Here is a 15,789-nt window from a genome sequence, read left to right on the forward strand (position 1 = left end):
TGACTGAGACGGACCAAATCGGCTCCTAATAAATAGTTGGAGCTCCTTACAAGTTCACAAAGCTAAAGCATATTTTATGTCTCCAGTATTCATCCTGCCTGAACAAAGGATAAAAGTCTAGGTTACTTCAGGAAATAGGCACAATGGTTTCCTCTGTTATAATGACATGGTCCTGTAATGAAGGTTGTTACCACAAATCACTTTTCTAGTGTTCCAGACACAGGGGCTAAGTCTACAGACAAATCCTAGCCTCTAGGCATCTTCAGATCCACGTTAAGTGCTTGGTGTTGTTCCTGGACCAGAAGACACTAAAGTAGACCATAGGATCAGGAGCACTCCCTCATCGATTTGCCTGTCCACCACCAGTCCTTCCCCCCTCTAAACCCAGAGCACCAATCACCATGCCCGCTCCTGTCTTTTCCACATTCACAGAGAGATCACAAATTCAAAAGACTCCATATTCAGATGTCCATGAGTCCTCCAAAGTGAATTTGTCTTACCAGACCTGGCCTTCCAAGGGCCTCAGATACAGTGTGAACCAGTCTCCTCCTGCTCCCTGAAACTGGTATCCTCTTCTCTCCCAGAAATAAAACCTCGAGGAACTGGTTTATCTGCCTGTGAGCAGCTCTCAGCACACATTTCAGTCTAACTCACATTACGGAGTCTGCATTGTTGACCAAGAAAAGCACTGACTAAATATAGTCAAAACCCACACAGAGTACTGAGACGGAGGGAGGGAGAGAAGGATAGAGGTGGAACATGCAGGAAAAGAGAAAGAAAAGGGAACAGGACTTTCTTGGAAAGACTCCCATCCCAGTAAATAAGAGCTTGAGATATGAGTCACGACGAGAGGGAGGGAGAGGATGGGGGAGTAGAGGGAGGGAGAGAGTGGGGTTAAAAGGAGACTAACCAGACAGCAGCACATAGTTACCCTCAGCTATGCTGGGAGCTCATCCTAAATGCACGGTTCCCCATCTCAATGGCAGCCTGAGTGTGAGAGAGGACAACACGGGGGAGAAGCGGGTATTGTCTGACCCTTTTCTCTGAAGTCCTCCGACTCTCAGTCTACAGCTGTGTTTTGCCCTCAAAAGTGCTCAAAGGCTCTGCATAGTTTCCTAAGGACCTGAAGCGAGGCGACCATGTCTGTCAACGCCATCTCACCAATAATAAGAAAAAACATTAAACATTAAAACTTGCATAGTCTCCTATGTATTATTTCTTACATTGTTAGCCCAGATAATCTCAAGTGTTATTTAATACAGCCAGGAAGAACTACTGGAAATAAAAGTGATGTCAACTTACCAACATTACGACCAGGAATAAGTCTTTCCCGAAGCAGATCCTGTTTGGACCACCACCCTGGACATGGGACCTTATCCCAGAGGCTGACCCAAAACAAAGTGGTCGCTGCAGATGGAGCAGTCTACTGGTCAGACTCAGAAGGCAAGAACACCATCCACTTCTTCCGATCATTTTACTCGCCAATGTCCAATCTCTAGATAACAAGGTGGACGACATTAGGGCACGAGGTGCCTTCCAGAGAGACAGAGATTGTAACATTCTCTGTTTCACGGAAACATGGCTCACTCGGGATATATGTTGTCAGAGTTGGTACAGCCACCTGGTTTCTTCACGCATCGCACCAACAGGAACAAACATCTCTCTGGTAAGAAGGGCAGGATTGTATACCTTATGATTAACGACTCAAGTCCTTTTTTCACCTGAACTAGAATTCCTTACAATCAAATGACTGACCGCATTATCTTCGATTATAGTCACAGCCGTGTACATCCCACCCCAAGCAGATACCTCGTCAGCCTGAAATAACTTCTCTGGACTCTATGTAAACCATACATCCTGAGGCTGCATTTATTGTAGCTGGGGATTTTAACAAAGCTAACATGAGAACAAGACTTCCAAAATTTTATCAGCATTTCGAATGCACGACAACAGATAGTAGCATTCTGGATCATTACTACTCCAACTCCCGCGATGCATACAAAGCCCTCCCCCGCCCTGCAATTCAGCAAATCTCACCATGACTCTATTTTGTTGCTCCCAGCCAATAGACAAACTAAAACAGGAAACGCAAATGCTCAGGTCTATCCAACGCTGGTCTGCCTAATCGGATTCCACGCATCAAGATTGCTTCGATCACATGGACTGGGATATGTTCCGGATAGCCTCAGACAAAAACATTGATGATGTATACGCTGACTCGGTGAGCGAGTTTATTAGCAAGTGCATCAGAGATGTCGCTGTGACTAAAACCTTTCCTAACCAGAAAATGTGAATTGATGGCAGCATTCGCAAAAAACTGAAAGCACAAATCACTGCTTTTAATCATGGCAAGGCAACAGGAAACATGACAGAATACAAACAGTGCAGCTATTCCCTCCACAAGGCAATCAAACAAGCAAAGCGCCAGCATAGAGAAAGTAGTCGCAAGTCATCAGCTTTAACATGAGACGTATGTGGCAGGGTCTACAGCCAATCACAGACTACAAAAAGAAAACCAGCCCTGTCGCGGACATCGACATCTTGCCCCCAGACAAATTCAACTTCTTTGCTCGGTTTGAGGACAACACAGTGCCACTGACACAGCCTGCTACCAAAGCCTGTGGGCTCTTCTCCTCCATGGCCAACGTGAGTAAAACATTTAAATGCATTAACTCTCACAAGGCTGCCGGCCCAGATGGCATCACTAGCCGTGTCCTCAGAGCATGCAGCTGGCTGGTGTGTTTACAGAAATATTCAAATCAATCCCTATCCCAGTCTGCTGTCCACACATGCATCAAGGCGGCCACCATTGTTCCTGTTCCCAAGAAAGCTAAGGTAACTGAACTAAATGACTATCGCCCCGTTGCACTCACTGTCATCATGAAGTGCTTTGACAGATTAGTCAAGGATGATATGACCTCCACCCTACCTGATACCCAAGACCCACTCCAATAAGTCCACTGACAATACAATCGCCATCACACTGCTCTACCCCATCTGAACAAGAGGAATACCTTTGTAAGAATGCTGTTACTTGACTACAGCTCAGCATTTAAACACAATAGTACCCTTCAAACTTGTCATTAAGCTCGAGACCCTGGGTCTTGACCCCTCCCTGTGGAACTGGGTCCTGGACTTTTACGGGCCGCTCCCAGGTGGTGAAGGAAACATCTCCACCCCACTGATTCTCAACACTGGGGCCCCACAAGGGTGTGTTCTCAGCCCTCTCCTGTACTCACTGTTCACCAACAACTGCGTGGCCATGCTTGCTTCCAACTCAATCATCAAGACGACACAACAGTGGTAGGCTTGATTACCAACAACGACAAGGCAGCCTACAGGGAGGAGGTGAGGGCCTCTCGGAGTGTGGTGTCAGGAAAATAACCTCACAGTCAACGTCAACAAAACAGGGGATGATCGTGGACTTCAAGAAACAGAGGGAGCAACCCCCCATCCAGAGACAGGACAGTAGTAGAGAAGGTGGAAATTTAAGTTCCTCTGTGTACACATCATGGACAAACTGAAATTATCCACCCACACAAACAGTGAGGTGAAGGCGGTGCAATAGCACCTCTTCAAATCAAATTTTATTTGTCACATACACATGGTTAGCAGATGTTGATGCGAGTGTAGCGAAATGCTTGTGCTTCTAGTTCCGACAATGCAGTAATAACCAACAACTAATCTAACTAACAATTCCTAAACTACTGTCTTATACACAGTGTAAGGGGATAAAGAATATGTACATAAGGATATATGAATGAGTGATGGTACAGAGCAGCATAGGCAAGATACAGTAGATGGTATCGAGTACAGTATATACATATGAGATGAGTATGTAAACAAAGTGGCATAGTTAAAGTGGCTAGTGATACATGTATTACATAAGGATGCAGTCGATGATATAGAGTACAGTATATACGTATGCATATGAGATGAATAATGTAGGGTAAGTAACATTATATAAGGTAGCATTGTTTAAAGTGGCTAGTGATATATTTTACATCAATTCCCATTATTAAAGTGGCTGGAGTTGAGCCAGTGTCAGTGTGTTGGCAGCAGCCACTCAATGTTAGTGGTGGCTGTTTAACAGTCTGATGGCCTTGAGATAGAAGCTGTTTTTCAGTCTCTCGGTCCCAGCTTTGATGCACCTGTACTGACCTCGCCTTCTGGATGATAGCGGGGTGAACAGGCAGTGGCTCGGGTGGTTGATGTCCTTGATGATCTTTATGGCCTTCCTGTAACATCGGGTGGTGTAGGTGTCCTGGAGGGCAGGTAGTTTGCCCCCGGTGATGCGTTGTGCAGACCTCACTACCCTCTGGAGAGCCTTACGGTTGAGGGCGGAGCAGTTGCCATACCAGGCGGTGATACAGCCCGCCAGGATGCTCTCGATTGTGCATCTGTAGAAGTTTGTGAGTGCTTTTGGTGACAAGCCGAATTTCTTCAGCCTCCTGAGGTTGAAGAGGCGCTGCTGCGCCTTCTTCACGATGCTGTCTGTGTGAGTGGACCAATTCAGTTTGTCTGTGATGTGTATGCCGAGGAACTTAAAACTTGCTACTCTCTCCACTACTGTTCCATCGATGTGGATAGGGGGGTGTTCCCTCTGCTGTTTCCTGAAGTCCACAATCATCTCCTTAGTTTTGTTGACGTTGAGCAACCTCAGGAGGCTGAAGAAATTTGGCTTGTCACCCAAAACCCTGACAAACTTTTACAGATGCACAATCGAGAGCATCCTGTCGGGCTGTACCACCGCCTGGTACGGCAACTGCACCGCCCTCAACCGCTAGGCTCTCCAGAGGGTAGAGCGGTCTGCACAAAGCATCACCGGGGGCAAACTACCTGCCCTCCAGGACACTTACACCACCCAATGTCACAAGAAGGACAAAAAGATCATCAAGGACAACAACCACCCGAGCCACTGCCTGTTTACCCCGCTATCATCCAGAAGGCGGGGTCAGTACAGGTGCACCAAAGCTGGGACCGAGAGTCTGAAAAACAGCATCCATCTCAAGGCCATCAGACTGTCATACAGCCACCACTAAGAGGCTGCTGCCAACAGACTCAAATCTCTTACCACTTTAATAAATGGACTTGAATTAATAATATTACTAGTCACAATAAATAACGGCACTTTAATAATGTTTACATATGAGATGAGTAATGTCGGATTTGAATATACTGTATTCTATACCATCTACTGCAGCTTGCCTATGCCGCACAGCCATCGCTCACCTATATATTTATATTAACATATTCTTATTCATCACTTTACATGTGTGTATAAGGTAGTTGTGAATTTCTTAGATTACTTGTTAGATATACCGCATTGTCAAAACTAGAAGCACAAGCATTTCACTACACTTGCATTAACATCGCTAACCATGTGTATGTGACCAATAAAATTTGATTTGAGTTAGTGGTTTCTTGGCAGCAATTCGACCATGAAGGCCTGATTCTCGCAGTCTCCTCTGAACAGTTGATGTTGAGATGTGTCTTTTACTTGAAATCTGTAGCATTTATTTGGGCTGCAATCGAAGGCTGGTAACTAATGAACTTATCCTCTGCAGCAGAAATAACTCTGGGTCATCCTTTCCTATTTTAACATAGGGCTTGCAACTGCACTTGAAGAAACATTCAAAGTTATTTTCCACATTAACTGACCTTCATGTCTTAAAGTAATGATGGACTGTCATTTCTCTTTGATTATTTGAGCTGTTCTTGCCATAATATGACTTGGGCTTTTACCAAATAGGGCTATCTTCTGTATACCACCCCTACCTTGTCATAAACAACTGATTGGCTCAAATGCATTAAGGAAAGAAATTCCACAAATTAACAAGGCACACCTGTTAATTGAAATGCATTCCAGGTGACTACCTCATGAAGCTGGTTGAAGGAATGCCAAGTGTGCAAAGCTGTCAAGGCAAAGGGTGGCTACTTTGAAGAATCTTAAATATTACATTTTTATTTGTTTAAGACTTTTTTGTTTACTACATGATTCCATGTGTGGTATTTCATGTCTTCACTATTACTCTACAATGTAGAAAATAGTAAAAATAAAGAAAAACCCTTAAATGAGTAGATGTGTCCAAACTTTAGACTGGTACTGCATGCGCTTGCTCGCGCTCTGTATTGATGCCAGAGTTAACCTACTAGTTCACCAACAGAGGGCCCAAACAAACACTTATCTTATTCACACTGAAAGATGCAATCAGAGCACAGCTGTATGTGTCTCCCAATTTTCTCGACTCAAGTCTGGTTAAATAAAATAAAACATGTTGCAGTCTCATCAAGGCTAGACTGTTAGAGTGTGGTGCTGAAGCCAAGTTCTCCTCTCATTGTCACATGACTAGTGAAGAGGAGGGTCATGTGTCAGACTGACCTAATGACGTGACACACACACCCCATGACAACCTTATGACGAGTCTGATAAAGATGCACAAACCATACGATTTCCTAAAAGAACAACTCCAAGAGGGTCAATAATAGACCATACAAACATATTCTACGGTGATGACCGTACCTAAAGCAGAGTGAAGCAAGTCTCAGCAGCCTCACTGCAGAGTCACAATTTGAGCTGTGGTCTTTACATATAGCCTACTAATAAATATTAATTATGTTTTATTGAGAATGGCACACCAAAAAATACGTCATCCATAGCCTGCACTCGAAAAGCAAATGGAGGACGTGCTTCCCTCGGTTAGGTTTTAATATGCCAGGAAGACTACACTGGTTGTGAAGCAAATTAATGTGCTTAAAATGTAATAATTGAGCAATAAATATAACAGCACACTAAAGCTGGGATGCTCTTTTAAATAGTGGCCAGTTAAAACTCTTCAACATGCGACTGCGCAATGACTGGACTTAAGAAACCGTTTCACTGGGCTCTGTAGGCTATGGGCTCTCCAACCCTGTTTCAGGGGTCCGAGACCTATAGGCTACGTTTGGAATTATTTGGCCACTTTAGTTGTGATACCAACCATATCAAAACATATAGGACTATGGGCGAGGTTATAGGAGACGGACTTGCATTTTAGACTGCAAATGCTGGGATTCATTCACAAGTGATAATATTCTCATGTACAAAATAATGTTTGTGAAATGAGTTGATTTAGACTGGGCCATTATCATGCACCTGTTGGAATAGGAGGAAAATGATATGTTATCTTTACGCACTTGAATAGTCAATGGAGGAAGCTTCTCCCCTGCTTCATTCTCATGGCACCTATGAGATACCTCTCCCTGCACAACATGTGATCCTATTCCACTCAAACTCAATGCCAGGGCTCTCAAGTGTTAGGTTTGATTTTCAATTGCATTTATGTCAGAGTGATTAGAGGGACATTATAAACTGGGTGGTTCGAGCCATGAACGCTGATTGGCTGACAGCCGTGGTCTATTTAAGCAATAAGGCCCAAGGGGGTGTGGTGTATGGCCAATAAACCACAGCTAAGGGCTGTTTTTATGCACGACGCAATGCAGAGAACCTGGACACAGCCCTTAGCCATGGTATATTGGCCATATACCACAAAACCCGAGGTGCCTTATTGCTATTACCAAAGTATTTAGAGCAGTATAAATACATGTTGTCATACCTGTTGGCCAATCAGCATTCAGGGCTCAAACCACCCAGTTCAAATAAGACTGTATACCACAGTTATGACAAAACATGTATTTTTACTGTTCTAATTACATTGGTAACCAGTTTATAATTGCAATAAGGCACCGCTTGGGTTTGTGGGATATGGCAAATATACCACAGCTAAGGACTGTATCAAGGTTGCTTTGTGCATAAGAACAGCCCTTAGCCGTGGTATATTGTCCATATACACCCCATTAAATAGAGCACTGAGTACAAGGCCATTAGCAACTAGCCATTTTCTTTTTATTTTATTTTACCTTTGTTTAACTAGGCAAGATCAGTTAAGAACAAATTCTTATTTTCAATGACGGCCTAGGAACAGTGGGTTAACTGCCTGTTCAGGGGCAGAACGACAGATTTGTAATCCCCTTGTCAGCTCGGGGGTTTGAACTTGCAACCTTCCGGTTACTGGTCCAACGCTCTAACCACTAGGCTACCCTGCCGCCCCAATTAGCAAGTTTGGTAGGATACTAATGACCATCGGTCCACAGTTTTGGAGAAGCCTAGTTCCGTGACTCAACGGTCACGTGGAATTTGAATGTGGTCATGACTGCCGGTATTTATTTATTTTATTTAACTCGGCAAGTCAGTTAAGAACAAATTCTTATTTACAATGACGGCCTAGGAACAGTGGGTTAACTGCCTTGTTCAGGGGTTTTTACCTTAACAGCTTGGGGATTCCATCTAGCAACCTCTCGGTTACTGGCCCAACGCTCGAACCACTGCTTTTGTGTTTTGAGCACTCAGAGCAGTCAAGAGGCTGTGCACGTTGGTCAGTCTGTCCATGGCTCCAGAGGCCCAGACAAACAGAGTCAATGAGACAACATGTTAGTGTCGTCAAGTGTTTGCCACGTGCGAGTACAGTATGTGAGTGCATGAGCATCAGCTTTGTGAGGCATTGAGAGAGCACGTGACTATTGGATTGTGTGCACGTGTGAGCATGCAAATATGGGCCTCTGAATGTGTGTTTGTATGAGTGTGTGACCCTACTTCACCCTCCAAGCTAGTTAATTCTATTAGACTGGCACCACGAGGGGGAGAAAAGTTCACTCTTCCAAATGATCTAGCTCAGAGGGAAGAAAGATGTATAGCCTGCAGCCTAAAAACAGCTCTACAATGGCATCTGACCAGATCTATAAAGCACACACACCCCTCTCTTACACAGAAACATGATATGCACAGAAACTCAACAAAAATAAATGTCCTCTCACTGTCAACTGCATTTATTTTCAGCAAACTTAGCATGTGTAAATATTTGTATGAACATAACAAGATTCAACAACAGACCTAGTTCCACAGACATGTGACTAACAGAAATGGAATAATGTGCCACTGAACAATGGGGGGGTCAAAATCAAAAGTAACAGTCAGTATCTGGTGTGGCCACCAGCTGCATTAAGTTGTACAGTGCATCTCCTCCTCATGGACTGCACCATATTTGCCAGTTCTTGCTGTGAGATGTTACCCCACTCTTCCACCAAGGCACCTGCAAGTTTCAGGACATTTCTGGGGGGAATGTCCCTAGCCCTCACCCTCTGAGCCAACAGGTCCCAGATGTGCTCAATGGGATTGAGATCCGGGCTCTTCACTGGCTATGGCAGAACTCTGACATTCCTGTCTTGCAGGAAATCACGCACAGAACGAGCAGTATGGCTGGTGGCATTGTCATGCTGGAGGGCCATGTCAGGATGAGCTTACAGGAAGGGTACCACATGAGGGAGGAGGATGTCTTCCCTCTAACGCACAGCGTTGAGATTGCCTGCAATGACAACAAGCTCAGTCCAATGACGCTGTGACACACTGCCCCAGACCATGACGGACCCTCCACCTCCAAATCGATCCCGCTCCAGAGTACAGGCCTCGGTGTAACGCTCATTCCTTCAACGATACACGCGAATCCGACCATCAACCCTGGTGAGACAAAACCGCGACTTGTCAGTGAAGAGCACGTTTTGCCAGTCCTGTTTGGTCCAGCGACGGTGGGTTTGTGCCCATAGGCGACGTTGTTGCCGGTGATGTCTGGTGAGGACCTGCCTTAAAACAGGCTACAAGCCCTCAGTCCAGTCTCTCTCAGCCTATTGCAGACAGTCTGAGCACTGGTGGAAGGATTGTGCGTTCCTGGTTTAACTCAGGTAGTTGTTGTTGCCACCCTGTACCTGTCCCGCAGGTGTGATGTTCGGATGAACCGATCCTGTGCAGGTGTTACACGTGGTCTGCCACTGCGAGGACGATCAGCTGTCCGCCCTGTCTCCCTGTAGCGCTGTCTTAGGCGTCTCACAGTACGGACATCGCAATTTACTGCCCTGGCCACATCTGCAGGCTTCATGCCTACTTGCAGCATGCCTAAGGCATGTTCATGTAGGTGAGCAGGGACCCTGGGCATCTTTCTTTTGGTGTTTTTCAGAGTCAGTAGAAAGGCCTCTTTAGTGTCCTAAGTTTTCATAACTGTCACCTTAATTGCCTACCGTCTGTAAGCTGTTAGAATCTTAACGACGGTTCCACAGGTGCATGTTCATTAATTGTTTATGGTTCATTGAACAAGCATGGGAAACGGTGTTTAAGCCCTTTACAATGAAGATCTGTGATGTTACTTGGATTTTTTTTGAATTATCTTTGAAAGACAGGGTCCTGAAAAGGGGACATTTCTTTTTTTGCTGTATTTATATCCACACACAAACACACAACTCCCCCAGCTCTCAAAACCTTGTTTACAATCAGACATCGTTAACTTCTTATGGATGGGGGGGCAGTATGGAGTAGCTTGGATAAATACGGTGCTCAGAGTAAACTGCCTGCTACTCAGGCCCAGAAGCTAAGATATGCATATAATTAGTAGATTTGGATAGAAAACACTCTGAAGTTTCAAAAACTGTTATGAATTATGTCTGTGAGTATAACAGACCTCATATTTAAGCATGTTGGAGCAACACATGTCAACATTTTCTAAAGTAGACACCATAAATGGACTGCTCTGAACAGGTCACTGCTGAACTGTACAGACTAAGACCCTACAGAGCTCACAGGCTTGAGAGCAGGGTCACCAAGCTGGTTTTCAGGACAACCAGTGAGCTTTCTATAGCCCCTGTACATACCACTAGAGGGCAGGCAATCTGAATCACCAGCTCAGAGGCCTTCGTCCTGGACAAACTGAACAGTGACATTAGGGATTTTGGAAGAGAGCACACTATTGGGAATAACTTATTGTGCCGAAATAAGTAAAAGGTTTGGAATTTGGCCTGTGTATCAGGGTTGAATTCCATTTCTCTTCAATTCAGTCAATTGAAATTCGGTTGGAAATACTTTTAAATTAATCTCAGGAATTGACATCCCTGTTTTCAGTGTGTCCAGGAGAGAGCGGTGTAAAGCTGAGGCCTGTGGTGTTGGGTAAAGGTGGGTATCGGCAGGTGAGGCCCTAAGCAGAGCCTCTTACCATAAGTACCATATTCAGCTGGGCTGGTGCCTGGGTAGAAGCCTGGGGTGCCCGGCGGGACCGGGTACTGCTGGGGGGTGGCCACGTACGTTGACCGGTACTGAGGGAGAGAGACATGTCAGAATGGTTTAGATATAAGACCTAAACGTACATTGTAGAGTGTTCCGAGCCCAGAGGATTCAAGGTAAGTTAAAGCGCAACTATAGAACAATGAGTAAGATGGAAAAGGTGTTAAGACAGTCTGCCAACTAGTACTTTATATAACTCATTCAACAGACAGAAAGGTAGGTGTGTCTTTGTCCCACACACACTTTAGTGTGGTTTTGATGACCAACCAGCTGTGGCAGGCCTACCTCTGCTAACGTCTAACATACACCTCTCTCTCAAACACACCGTAACACCCATCCTGCTCTCTCTCTCTGTGGTGTTTTAGTCACTGCACAATCAGGAAGGAACTGGAGGGGTAGCTGATCACCTGGCCAGGGGGAGGGGAAAGGGGCTTTTGTCCCAACACTGGCTCCATAGAGCAGAGGCCAGACTCAGCAGAATCTGTCTGACTCAGGTCACCAGGGGGAGGCAGGCCATGTGGGGCCTCCCTCACAGACAGGAAGGGGAACTGCATTGTTAGTTGCTACCAGACCTACTTCCAAATAGCATTTATTTTCTTCCCAAATACCATAGCGGCACTTGATTGAGCTTGCCTGGCGGAAAGGAACCAATGGAACAGTCCCAAAAGTTATAGTGAATGTCTGAGTAAAGAGAATGAGAGTGGCCCCTAGTAAAGATGGAGAACCCTGTAGGACGGGGTGGGGCTGTGTTTACCTGTCCGGGTATGAAGTAGGCGGGGCCTTGTTGGTTGGGGAAGGGGATCCGCTGTGAGGGGATCATCATCATCTGTTGGCCCGGCTGGTAGACGTGTGTGGGCGCCACGGGCCTCGGCGTGCTGCTGGGGGGCACCCGGGGGGCATTGCTGTGCAGACTGGACCGGCTGTAGTACGGCTGGAAAGAAGAGAAGATGAGGCAGTAGGAGAGAAGAGCGGGGCAAGTTATTGAAGTGTCACATGTCCATAAGTCTCCTCTTTTGTAAAAACGCTCAACAATACAATTCAACCCAGCTTTAAAAGGGGTATTATATTTCCCCTTGCCAGTTAATACAAAAACAATTTCAATGAACTATTCTGGCACTTTAACAGCCTGTTCAAAAAGGCAGAACCCAAACTGCTAAAAAACAAATATTACTAGAATGTTCTGTGTTGCTTCATTTACATTGCGATGACTCTTCAAGCAAAACGGAAGCCAAAATGATTACGACAGGACCACAGGCAGGAACAACTAGACAGACCTCTTTCCTGGAGTCTAAGCGTTACCTGCAGTGACCTGAATCCTCCCTTCAGCAGCACATCGCCCAGACACCACGTGAACATACACACGCGCAAGCGAGAGAGGGGGGGGGGGGTGAGTGAGAGAGGGGAGTGAGAGAGAGGTGGAACGAGAGGGAGTGAGAGAGAGGTGGAACGAGAGGGAGTGAGAGAGAGGTGGAACGAGAGGGAGTGAGAGAGAGGTGGAACGAGAGGGAGTGAGAGAGAAGGGGGGGTGAGAGGGGAGGGAGAGAGAGGTGGAACGAGAGGGAGTGAGAGAGAGGTGGGTGAGAGGGGAGGGAGAGAGAGGTGGAACGAGAGGGAGTGAGAGCGGCAGTCAGTTAAGTTGACAGAAAGCAGAGCCTACCCCCACCACCCAGCAGTGAATTAACAAGCAGCATGCAAAATGCAGGACACATCCCTAGTCGATTAAAGATGCAGGTGTGTGAGTAACTGTCCATGTGCAAAGCTAACATAGAGCAACGGAGTCAGTGTGTGCGTGTCAGGGTTTCTGTTAGGAAAATGTGGCTCCGGACATTTCACAGGAAACATTTTAATGAAATTAAAAATCTCATTTCGATTACGGTTATTCATGTTAACAGAACATGCAAGTTGAGATGCAATGATGTGCGGTCCTTATCGAATTCTGATGTGCACTTTGACATGGCAGAAGAACTGTCCACAAGTAACGAACAGCAGAATCACGAGCCTATGTCAATCTACTACAGAAAAAAAAAGTGTAGGCAACCTATTCTATTGGTCAGCTTGTCTCGAAATTAGTAGCCTATTCAAAAACAGACGACTCGGGACAGTTGTGGGGCAATAGATCACAAATGCATACAACCAGTAGGCCAAGGCTACTGAATTAGAAATAAATGAGTCTGAAGCAATAGTTCACAATTTATCACTTAACGTTGATAAACTTATTTCTTCATATTATAAGCGCAGCAATGAGCACAGGGCAGTAGGCAACACGCGACGGTTCGTTCCATAATGCAATTAGTCGGAAAACAGTTGTGAAAAGGGCACTACACATGCAAGCAGTTTCACATGACAGATGAAAATATTAGAACATTTGAAATCTCTAATAGGCTACTCTGAAGCAAGATAAGGCATGCCTCAATATACCCAACAAAAATATAAACATGTAAAGTTTGGTCCCATGATACATGAGCTGAAATAAACGATCCCAGACATTTTACATGTGCACAAAAAGCTTCTCTCCTCAATTTTGCTGATAAATGTGTTCACATCCCTGTTAGTGAGCATTTTTCCTTTACCAAGATAATCCATCCACATGTCAGGTGTGGCATATCAAGAAGCTGATTAAACAGCATGATCATTACACAGGTGCACCATGTGCCGGGGACAATAAACGGCCACTAAAATGTGCAGTTGTCACAACACAACGCTACAGATGTCTCAAATTGAGGCAGCGTGCAATTGGCATGCTGACTGCAAGAATGTCCACCAGAGCTGTTGCTAGAGAACTGAATGCTAATTTCTCTACATTAAGCCACCTCTAACATAATTTCAGAGAATTTGGCAGTACGTCCAACCGGCCTCACAACCGCAGACCACTTGTAACCACGCAAGCCAAAGAAGATGGCTGATGTTTTACATGCCCGTAAACAATTATGCTATTTTGTTCCTTTGTAACTTATTTTGTCCATAATGTTGCTGCTACCATCTCTTATGACTGAAAATAACTTCTGGACATCAGAACTGGGATGACTCACCACACACTGGAATAAGCTTTATCCTTTAACGAGTCCGACGAGTAAGATATACTGCTCTCCCGGGAACAGGCCCAGATCCCAGTCATTTGCGTGAAGAAAAGACGGAGGGAAAGAGGATGCAGATCAAGCTGTCTTTTGAGAATCTGTAGATGAGCGAGAACTCCCACTGCCATAAATTCTACTTGCTAACATGCAATTATTGGAAAATAAAATTGATGACCTACGACTACCCTCGCAATGAGACATTAAGAACTGTAATACCTTATGTTTCACCGAGCCGTGGCTGAACGACTATATGAATAATATAGAGCTGGAGGGATTTTTAATGCACCGGCAGAACAGAGAAGCTATGTCTGGTAAGACGAGAGTGTGTCTTTTTGTCAATAACAGCTGGTGCTCGACATCTAATAATAAAGAAGTCTCGAGGTATTGCTCACCTGAGGTAGAGTACCTTATGATAAGCTGTAGACCACACTATCTACGAAGAGAGTTTATCTATATTATTCATAACCGTCTATTTACCACCACAGACCGATGTTGGCACTATGACCACACTCAACCAACTCTATAAGGCCATAAGCAAATAAGAAAATGCTCACCCAGAAGCGGCGCTCCTAGTGGTTGGGAACTTTAATGCAGGTAAACTTACATCAGATTTACCACATTTTTACCAGCATGTCACATGTGCAACCAGAGGAATTCCTGCTTACAAGCAAACACTAAAGCAGGGGCGGCAGGTAGCCTAGTGGTTAAAGCATTGGGCCAGCAACTGAAAGGTTGTTAGATCAAATCCCTGAGCAGACAAAGTAAAAAATATGTCGTTCTGTCCCTGAACAAGGCAGTTAACCCACTGCTCATAGGCAGTCATTGTAAATAAGCATGTGTTCTTAACTGACTTGCCTAGTTAACATTTTATTTAAAATCGCTCAACACGGAAGTGGTCAGATGACGCGGATGCTACAGGACTGTTTTTCTAGCACAGACTGGAATGTGTTCTGGGATTCATCCAATGGCATTGAGGAGTACACCACCTCAGTCACCAGCTTCATCAATAAGTGCATCGATGACATCGTCCCCACAGTGACCGTACGTACATATCCCAACCAAAAGCCATGGACTTCAGGCAACATACGCATCAAGCTAAAGCTGCCGCTTTCAAGGAGCGGGATAATGATCCGAATGCCTATATAAAATCCCGCTATGCCCTCAGACGAACCATCAAACAAGCAAAATGTCAACACAGGATTAAGATTGAATCCTACTACACCGGCTACTACGCTCGTCGGATGTGGCAGGGGTTGCAAACTATTACGGACTACAAAGGGTTGCGCTTAGTGTTCTGCCTTGGCAAATCATGCTGTTAAGACACTGATGCTCTTTGCAACCACGTGAGAGTGGATTCTCGGCCCTCACTAGCATGAAAACTAAATACAGGCACAGACTGTGTGGAAAATGATTTAAGACGGAGACTCTCTCCAATACAACCCAACATTGCAGAGTTATGTGCATCCTTTCAGTGTTATGTGCATCCTTTCAAGCACACCCTGCTAAATGGGATATATTATTATTATATTTTATTATTATTTCAAGCACACCCTTCTCATTAACATGTTGTGAGCT

The 15,789-nt window shown here is 45.0% G+C and overlaps 1 protein-coding gene across 1 annotated transcript in view; it reads right to left on the reverse strand.

Moving 5' to 3' along the window:
- LOC135546594 (eukaryotic translation initiation factor 4 gamma 1-like) overlaps positions 1–15,789 on the reverse strand; it is a 63,292-nt gene that overhangs the window by 36,565 nt on the left and 10,938 nt on the right. Inside the window, 2 exon segments of the mRNA XM_064975157.1 lie at positions 11,073–11,172; positions 11,895–12,071. Of these exon segments, the coding sequence (XP_064831229.1) occupies positions 11,073–11,172; positions 11,895–12,071 (277 nt within the window).

The sequence above is a fragment of the Oncorhynchus masou genome, chromosome 9 (genome assembly GCF_036934945.1).
Source record: "Oncorhynchus masou masou isolate Uvic2021 chromosome 9, UVic_Omas_1.1, whole genome shotgun sequence".
Taxonomy (NCBI): Eukaryota; Metazoa; Chordata; class Actinopteri; order Salmoniformes; family Salmonidae; genus Oncorhynchus; species Oncorhynchus masou.